General features: G+C 39.8%; 2 protein-coding genes across 3 annotated transcripts in view; one reads left to right on the top strand and one right to left on the bottom strand.

The window, feature by feature from the left end:
- The window catches only part of LOC138020276 (sacsin-like), a 71,658-nt gene that overhangs the window by 20,696 nt on the left and 40,962 nt on the right, over positions 1–10,000 (top strand). For both annotated transcript variants that reach the window (XM_068867313.1, XM_068867356.1), the window contains exon 5: positions 4,755–4,902. In XM_068867313.1, coding sequence (XP_068723414.1) covers positions 4,755–4,902 — 148 coding nt within the window. The remainder of the gene's footprint in view (positions 1–4,754; positions 4,903–10,000) is intronic.
- On the bottom strand, positions 533–2,048 carry LOC138052045 (uncharacterized). Its single transcript, XM_068898400.1, has 2 exons — positions 1,219–2,048; positions 533–949 (listed from the first exon to the last, which is right to left on the bottom strand). Exons 1-2 carry the CDS (start codon positions 1,880–1,882, stop codon positions 573–575), a joined length of 1,041 nt encoding a protein of 346 aa, XP_068754501.1. The 5' UTR covers positions 1,883–2,048; the 3' UTR covers positions 533–572.

The following is a 10,000-nucleotide window of genomic DNA, read 5'->3' as shown; positions in this document are numbered from 1 at the left end:
GATTTATGTGCTGGATAACACTATCTGACTTTTGAACAACTGAGCATTGAACTAAATGGCATGCCATTTGTCGTATAAGTGGATGCCATAGTAACAACTGCTTTCATTTTTTTTGGAACAATATGTCTGCTTTGTATAATACAATGTATGATCTTTTATAGGTTGTGCTGTTTCCCAAAGCAGGGGGGGTGGGGTGGGCGGGGAGGTTTTAGTCTAGATTAGGGAAACCAGGAATTGCCACTAAAACTAAAAATCAAATCGACAAGTTTGAATTTACGCAACTTAGCCGAAAAGCTACTCTAGGATAGTGGCAAAGGGATTTTGGGAAGTTAAGTCTAGTAGAAGGTAGCAAAATTCAGCTGAACTAGCTCTGGTATAGATTAAGGATTCCAGGGTCCCAGCAGGACACTCCCCCACAAAAAATCCTAAAGTACCACCACCCCCTCCCCCCACCCCCCAGGGCTGATTCTGGGAGGAAAGTGTTGACCAGTTGTGTGACCAGGCAGTAACCGAATAAATATAGCGAATGTTTTAGGTCACCTGAAATACTCCTGGAGGCTTGGGGGGTCTAATTAAAAAAATTCTGAGGTTTGATTACCATATAGGCATGTTAGGGCATTTCGCATGAGAGCACATACGACATATGTTTTACCAATATTACTTAAGCCAACTTTTAGGTTCTTTTTAAAATCAAGGAATTTAAAATAGTTTAAAATGTCTCCAAATAGCCACTCCACTGACACTCGAACAGAGCTCATGGATCCATTGAACATCTCCATCTGAGGTGTGAGAGCAGCACCTTGGAATGGTCCTTGCAGGTGAACCCTGAGGGGATATGCAGGATCCCCATATATGCATAGAGGCTGACCCCCTGTCGAAAATGCATGGCGTTCCAAGTCATGCAAGAGACCAGATTCTGCCAGCATACCTGCATCATGCCTTTTGCCCTCTGGAAGAAGAAGTTAAAAGTATTAGGTTTGTTTCATGGAATATCATTGTTTTTCATCATGCAACGCTTCTGTAAAATGGTGTCATGAGATCAACCTTTCATTGCCCTGATCACTACAGGCGTTTGTCGTAGATTATACTATAAAACAGACACTTGAAGGGGGAAACAACTACCCTCCGAAACCATGTTTGTACCTTTTCCGTTTGAGTTGCTATTTTCATAAACCTGACATTTAGTTATAAATAAGAGCAAGTTAAAAAGATCTTTACCTACGGGGCTGTAAAGGTTTGCGATCAATCCATTCGGTAAGGCAACAGATTGGAATTTAATGGCGTGCACCCGTTTATGACCATTATACATCATCCTCTGGTGCTCGTCTGGTCTGGCTATAGGTCTCACAGTGCCATCAACAAAGCCAAAACAGTTCTGGAGAGCAGCCCCTTTAGCGTGAACTGATCGAGCATAAGTATCCAATGCAGGTGGGTTAAGCAGTGCGTCATTCCACCGGGTTATGCGATGTCCATGGATGGTGTAAATATAATCAATCACATGATTTGTGACCATGGATAGCACCGGTACTGGTTTGCCGAAACGAGGTACCATGTCGCCAAATCTACAAGGATAGGCGAGCCGTCTTAGGAGTATGCAAAGGCCTTCCATTCCACATACTATGCTTCCCTGGCGTAGTTTGAAGGTAGGTGGGATCTGCAAGGCTTCTGCCAGAGTCGGAAGGTCTTTTTTCTCAAACCTAAATTCGGCCTTACACTCTGCCTCACTCATGTTGTTCAGGTCAAAGCAAGCGTACTCGTAGTAAGGAAAACTTGGATTTCTCGACGGAAACATGTCGTAAAGGAGAACGAAATCTTCATCGTTGATCAAATTAGCGTCGTAGTAAAGAATGAGAAGTTGTCGAAAATCTTCAAATGCGGCCATGTTACAAACAAAAGCGATTGAATCTCAGAAAGTACAGCCGATGTACTCGACGAAGTCTCGGACGCCGTCATGAGAATCTTAAGCAAATTAATTTTGGCGCGAGAACGGCAACCTCTGGCCCAGTCCACCTGGGCTGTCACGTCGCCGTCACCGCGAAAACGTCCGCATCTTAAGCTCCCTATTGTTTACATTGATCATAATAATGCGAGATGCCGCAAATCCGAGCTTGGTTTTTGGCTACATTCTCCACACACTTCCACGTCTGGCCACGCTCTGTCCACACTTCCACGTTGAGTCTTATACTCTTTCCACATTAACTTGCTTAATTCTTGTTTTGCAATGCTTCAGATTATGCGAGCAGCAATGCGTGTTGAAACAAACATGAGCATTTTTATCGGGGGCGAACGAATCAAGATCTTCGAACTCTATTTCATCGTAAGAGTCTGCAACGCTCTGCTCATCCCTTTTAGAAAATACATCGCTCTCACTTGAGCCTTCCATAAAATCTAAACCTTCACTGACCAAAAACAAACCAAAGTTGGCTACGTACGTATACTGCGGTCGTCAAGCAAGCAAAGTAAACAGAACACAAAGCTAGCGAAGCTCCTGAAGTAACGTTACTCGTCACCAATCTTTCCTTAAGCGGGCAAATTGACTGGGCGTGGCCCAAGCGGGAGCTTTAAAGCTCGATTTTAGGGCGAAAACGCGTCGGAATCCAATTATTTTTTTGTCACAGTACTTTTTTACATATTATAGAGATACCAAAACTAAAAAAACTCTGTTGGCCATATAGACACTTTAAACCTACAAAGAAGTTTTTTTTATGTTTAAGGCGAATGGCTGGCCCCCCGGTAGGGTGAGTGCAATGGCCGCCAGACATAACGACTAGTCTGTCAAACACAACGGTTCACCTCAAACAGGGGTGTACCAACACGCAAACTTCGCCGGGGAATCGAACCTCGCCCCTACCAACAATGAACGAAAGACAAACAGACAAACGAAGAATTGCATCTAGGAGATGCCTCGTCTGACTTGCACTCCTAAATGACAATTCGACAAAAACAACAAGAAAGACTAAAAAACAACTGGACAAAACAAAACAAGCACGACCCAGCACAAGAGTGAAAAGCGACCAATAAAAGGCCGTCCGTCAACAGACTCATTCAACGCCAAGACGTTGGTTCACCCCAGAAAAACGGCCTGGGCGTGCAAACGCAACACAAAACGAGATCCTATAAATATGTACGATCAAAGCTTCATTACATAGGGAAGCCACCACACCAAGAACACCCCACTAACGAACAAAATAACGACGGCGGCGGTCAGACCGGAAGCGACGGAAAAACAAAGGAAGATAGAAACAAACACGAGACTTGCCACGTTCCATGACATCGACAGCCGAGGGACGAACACCCCGAAAGTAAAAATCATTCCGAGCCCCCCAAATACAAAACTTGCAAACATTCAGCATATAAACAAAAACCCGAGAAACCGCAGACAACACATCAGCCGAGAAACCAAAAAGCACGTGACGAACCAAGATGGAAGGACAAAAAGGAGAAGCCAAGAGCATAATAGACTGAATCCCAGACAAGACTCTGACCGCCAGAGGACAGTGGAAAAACAGATGTTGAAGAGACTCGACAGGAGCAGAACAAAAACAAGCAGTAGAGAGAGCATAAGCAAAACCCGCAAGCCTCTCGGCCGTGTATTGTAAAGGACCCCGTGTGAAACTTTCCAACATAAATCAATAACAGGACGATCCAAATCGAAAAAGAAAAGCTGACGCCAAGTACGAGACCAGTAAAGAGAATCGAACAAAGGAAAGAACTTCTCCTCACAATGAGGAGAATCAGCATTCTCAGCCAAATAAACAAATAAGCAGATTTTGTAGTCATAGCAGAAACAGGACAAAAATCAATACCCGAAACAATACTCAAAGAAGACGCCGTAAGGGATCCTTTACACGCCGCCAAGCAGAGGAGCAGAAAAAACGAGATGCGGAGGAGCGGCAAGCAGGGAAGAAAACCAAAAAAACCATGAAAGAGACCCAAGAAGACGGAGAAGAAACAAAACGACGAACCCACTGAACATGAAGAGCCATAACCTTACACTGAAAATCAACCACAGAAAAACCACCCAAACAAGAAGGCTGAACAACAACACGACGAGTGACCAAGTCCCGCTTACCGCTCCAGAAAAACTTAAAAATTAACGTATTCAATTCAACACTGACCCACCGGGGAACATGGACTTGGGTTTTTTATTGGTTTTCTAAAACAAATTTCTAATAAAATCAAAAAACCAAATGTTCGGTGCGCCTCCAAGAACACGCGAAAGTTGAAGCGCCATAAAATTCTTTGGAGGTGTTAGTGTCCCAAAAAAGTGAAACACTTTTCGTTTTTGAACGATTTACCTTATCGAGCTAGTAACTTGTAAAGTTGGCAAGGGGCATAAACTATTCTTTGCAGCTTTGTTACCTCCCGACTACGTGGTTAATTTAATTATTTATTAAAACTCTTTTTCGCCACGGGGCCCTGAAATAGAGCCGATATCGGCTCCATTCTTTGTAGTATTCGTAAAGGCCGCCATTTCCTCGATCGCTATGAAATTTGGCGTGTTTACTGGCGATCTCGGCTTTCTGGCTTTCATTACGCCTATATGACGAGCATTCTACTTCAGTCAATTTGAAGCCGTGCGAAGGCGAAAGCGTCCACCGATCGCGGAGCGCTTTTACTAAAGTTTTTCATCCAAAAAATAACACTACAGGCATCGGAAAGGAGAAAGAAAAGTATTTTGGTTCATTTGATGGAATTTCAAGCCTTGAAATCGCTGAAAACCGTAAACTCTCGTTTGTTTTTTCCCTTGATAGGGTCCAGCTCTTTATGCCTACAATGATGCAACGTTTTCAAAGGATGACTGGAAAGGCATCAGAATGATTTGTGACAGCATAAAAGTGAAAGATCCTATGAAAGTGGGGCGTTTTGGATTAGGGTTTAAATCCGTCTTTCATTTGACAGGTACGTGTTTCTCTTTTTCATGTTTCCTTTTGTTGTTGTTTTCCCGTCATTTTGGGTGCAACGCTTTTAACGAGATAAAAAAAGGTGCATGGCAGAGGAGATAAGAAATTTCAAGAACGGTGTTTCTACTTGCATCTTTCACGTTTAGCGATTTGGGTTTGATAGAATCCCCATTGCCGTGATTAAATAATTGAATTAATATATCATTTCAAACAGACTTTGATGTTTCATTTTTTGTCCAAGCACCAAGACGAGATTAACCGGCTGAAAACAAGGTCAAAGGAAGCAGTTTTATCTCTTTCATAGTTTTACACATAAGAATAACCACTTTATAAAAAATTGTACTTAAAGTGTTGGCATTGTGTACTAGTGAGTTCTAGGAAGTTAAGGCTCTTTAGGGGTTTAAGTTAATTTGTGCGAAGTCAATCTTAGACTGTGGAATTTACGGATCATTTTGCTCCCAGAGCTACATCCTAAGTGCATATATCTTTTTGGTTTGCTCTTGCCTTATTGACGCTGTCTATTTTTTAAAAAAAATGATTTATTTTATTTATTTTTCGTTACAAATTACAAATTACAGAACACAAATTACAAAATGCAATTGTTATAACTTTACGGACAACAACAACAACTACTACTACTGGTGCCGCTTGAGTAAATGAAATAAAAGCAATAGCTTTTCTACTCAAGGCTATCAAGTTAATTATTATATTAATGCATTAATTAACTTCTCCCACTTTCGGAAATTCGTAAGGATATTGTTTTTCTTTTTTCTTGGCAATATGGAGCTCGATATTGTATACACGCCTTGTTCTCGCTATAAAACTTTAGCTTTAATTGTTGGTACGCTATTTAGACATCTCCTACAATAGATATAATGTTTACCCAATAATAAAATGTGATTGATTAAAATAAAGTCATTTACAATATCAAATTTTCCAAAGATCAAATCCGACTCATTAATTGTTCCAACAAGAACATTGTTATCTCTTAGCCAGGACAAGGCATGTTTCCAAAAATTTGATGATATCCTACAGGAAAGAAGTAGATGCTCGACGGATTCCGTAACCTCTTGACAGAACGTGCAGCTTGGTGATTCAAACAGAGCAATACGACTGAGTTTCTCATTCGTAATTATAAAGACAATTCAATTTAGGATTTTATTGAAATTCCCTGATTTAAGATTCCAAATTAGTTTGGAAGGCTTGCAAATAGACCTTCTGCCAATTAATTGAAGTATTTGGGTACTTTTTCGTTAATTTCTGTTTAGCAGTGGCTGGAATCTTTTTTTTTTTCCGCAGAAAGAGTTGGTAGATCTGTTTAGAAGAGGCGTCAAAAACTGGTACTAAATTGTCGATTTCCATCCTTACAGTTAGGGTATTTAGAAGGGGGTCAATCACTGTCACATCAGTAGAAGCTTTCACAACAGAATTCCATTCTGCAGGAATTGAATTGATATAATACTCATGAGAAAAACAACTTTGTTCGGGATTTACAGGTGGGCTAATACCAAACGAAGGAAATGTTTGCCGAGATTAATCTCCTATCTTTATAAAATCTAAATTTACTATGTCTCTTCTGCACATTGATTTTTTGTCTTAGCAGAGAAATTGGTTATTCCAGATAAGCTCGTTGATAATTTCTCGATAACAAGTAGGCGTTTTCCCGTTTAAGGACGTTCGCGCGAAAATTTTCTAACATTGATTTTTTTCTGCAAATTTTACCATTAAAAGATGATGCAAAAATAATATTTTGGGGCTTACAGACACTGTGGCCTTATTTGCTAAACAAGCCGGATTTTGTCAGATTTAGGGTGTTCTTCCGGGCAAGTTCTCTCCAAAAGGAAGTCGGTGACTCCCCATTTTTTTCACATTTCTGACATCTTGATTAATAACGATTTACATGTAGACCTTAACAGAAAGAAAAGAGATACTACCTAAGTTAATTACACGACGTTTCCAGGACATCTTGTTCTCATTATCAAGTGAAAGGAAAAATTCAGTGTTGAAATTTAAAGGAGCGAATATACAATATGTTAATTTACAGGAACAGTTTCGCCCTTAGGGAGTCACTTTCAATGTTTAAAGGTAGTTTTTCTTTTGTATGAACAACATTTTATACAAAAGGCATTCAAGTTTTCTCTTGCATTTTCTTAAAGTGCCCCTGTGATAAAAAAAAACACTTCCCCTTTTCCTTCAGATTTTGAAAGTGTGTTTGCTTAACACCTGACTGGCAAAATTTTGAGCTTTGATTTTTATCCAAAGGCCGTTTACTTTGAGTGTAAGTTTTGGATTTCACGGTCCGCCATTACTCACGTTCAAAACTGACCGATTGGACCTCAGAGGGCTGGATCCAGGGAAAAGTGACGTCAAAGGCTCATTAGCTTAAAATTTCAGCATGTGAATGCAGCTTATTATATATGCAAAGCGTGAGTTTAAAAGTCTGAAAGCCCAAAATCCCCGTGCTGCATATTAATTCTGCGGGGTACACACGTATTGCATTCATAAACTAGTGAGCCTTTGACGTTATTTTCTCCTCGATCCAGCTCTCTCAAGAACATAATAGAGACTTTAAGCAAATCGCTACGGCTGGCGCTAATACGGCTGCCGGAAGTAAATTTTCCCCAAAATGAGACACTGCGCATGTACGTCGGTTGCATCCAGCCGTAGTGGACACCGCGGCAAAATGAGTGCGCAGGCTTGGCCACGCGCGAATCGTTTCCTCGCGCGAGGGACTGGTACCAATTAAATTTGCAATAGAAACAACAGCGCGGCAAAATGGCGGCAATTTAAATTCTCTGTGTTTGTTTTCATTTTGCGATGATAAGGACAACACTACTTTGATAAGGTTTAAATTTTGAAGAGAGCTTCCTGAAAGACTAATCTTCCATGTGTCTTTTCAAACCAAAAAACTATACTTCAAACCACGAGAATTTTACCTTGCATTCGAGCGATAGAGCAAAAGTACGAAGTTCGTAATTTTATTAGTCGCGATGGTCTCTGCGTTCGTAAACCTCTGGGGGAAAAACCACTGAGAAGGAAAACGCCGGCTAAACATCTTTGCAAGGGCAGAATGATAATTCCTTCTGCGAAGATGGCTTATGTTGCTCCTGTTGAATGAGGAAATCGTCTGTTTGTTTCATTGGAATCATTTGAAAGTGAGAAATAAGCTTAAGTTCTTTTCATGCCCGCATCCCACTCATTCGGCAACTTGGATAAGTCACTTACCTGCCCTCCATTCTCATATTTTACAACACTAGTTACTTTTACATGAGCGAGGCAATAAAATAAAGAAAATAAGTCTTAATTTTAAGAGAGGATCACAAAAAAGTTTTGAAACTAAGTATAAATTTGACTCCAATGCTACTTGATGTTTCCCTTTTACTTGGAGTTTGGTAGTGGTCCATCGTTGAAAATATTTTTTCAGTATTTTTCCTGCAGCTGGCTGGTAACTGTAATTTTTTTATCCAGCTTTGTCGATCACCTTGTAGAGCCTTGCTTGGATGAGGGTGGGGAGACATGAGAATCATGATAATGAAACCATTCACCTGCATGTGTTTGGAAAATACTGATTTCACTTTTGCATGCATTGCACCAACAAAAATCCAGCCTAAATTTTCTGTAAAGATACTGAGAGAGGAATGTAATCATACATCCAGCAAGACAAAAGGCATTCTGCTTCATACTCTAACATTTTATTGTGCACAACTGATCCAGTTTCACTACCCAATGATAGACCCACAATGGCTCTATCTGGACCCACAATGACTCTATCTGGACCCACAATGACTCTATCTGATTCCTTTTCAACAGCAACAACCACAACAACTACTATGGTATGTGTTACCACAAAACACAATATACAGTAACTCAAATATCTCTCTAATTTTATTGTTGTAAGTACTGTATATTCATTATTAAGACTATTACAAGTAGGAGCATTCTCAGAAGTTAATATCCAAACCCATGCTCATCAAGAGAAAGACTACAATAACATACAGCTGTATTAATGAAAGTAAGACAGTTTACTTGAATTAAAAAAAAAAATTATATTTGCTTGTTCAAACATTGACTTAGAAGGTGTGGCAAGTAAATAATTATCGTCCCTTTTCTAGACAATTTTGAAGAGCTGTTTGGAAACCATCTTGTATTAATCACTGACGTGCTCACATCTGTGATGTTTAATTTGCAGTAATACTGTTGTCATCATGCAGGATCTCATGCAGGAAAAAATGAGAGATAAATAACAACCCTGGCTTTTTTCATCACAAAACCAATAAAATATTCAATGCTGAAATCCTCATCGCAATCTCTGAAAACAATCTGGAATGTTGCTTGCCATGCATGGTTTGACCAGATCAGCACACACACACACCAGGAAGAGTTTTAGACTTAAGCACTGGAATAAGAATAAATGACATGTTTAAGAAACAACAGGAAACTGATCAAAGTAAAGCAATAATATTATTATTTCTTGGTCATTTTCATGCACAGATGTCACTTAAGATACTTGAAAAAAACATGGAAATCTGTGCCCTATTTGTAAAGATCCCTTTATAAAAAAACTAAACAACTTAACTGACTCCCTTAATAAGAGGTTTTGTCTAACAATGCAGGTAAAAACAGTTGCTCACATCTTGAAAGTAATGACAGTCAAAATGACAGCCAGCCAGATATCAACACTTTTCACAAGATTTCTTCAGGTCAGATGACTGGGACAATGAAATCAACAGAAATCTAGAGATCAATTAAATTTAATCATACCACAACCTAGTGTGTCCTGCAAAGCAACAAAGAGCTGGAAAGGAAAGAGCATCACCATCTACCATACAAACCATTGCTCTTGCTGTGCAGAACCAGGTCACAGAAAAATCCATGGCTCTCGTATCACATGTCAGAGGTTAAAACTTCTGTTGTGTCAAAACCCTTAGCGTTTTTCGAGGAATTGCTCTTCGGCGAAAAACAGTAAACGAAAAATGTTATCAGTTTAAAATTTACAACTTTTAGGTCTTCAACGGTGTGACCGAAACACGAGCAAACATGGTTTGGCAAAGATAACTTCCCTGGAAACGACATAAAAAAATAAATATTTCATGCCT

Source organism: Montipora capricornis, chromosome 1 (genome assembly GCF_036669925.1).
Source record: "Montipora capricornis isolate CH-2021 chromosome 1, ASM3666992v2, whole genome shotgun sequence".
Taxonomy (NCBI): domain Eukaryota; kingdom Metazoa; phylum Cnidaria; class Anthozoa; order Scleractinia; family Acroporidae; genus Montipora; species Montipora capricornis.
Note: the sequence above shows the minus strand (reverse complement) of the source record. Positions and strands in the feature narration are given on the sequence as shown.

Excerpts from the sequence above, each read along its gene's own strand:
- LOC138052045 (XM_068898400.1), bottom strand. The coding sequence starts at position 1,882 with ATGGCCGCATTTGAAGATTTTCGACAACTTCTCATTCTTTACTACGAC. Across the intron at positions 950-1,218 it reads AAACCTTTACAGCCCCGTAG|AGGGCAAAAGGCATGATGCA; the intron begins GTAAAGATCTTT and ends TTCTTCTTCCAG.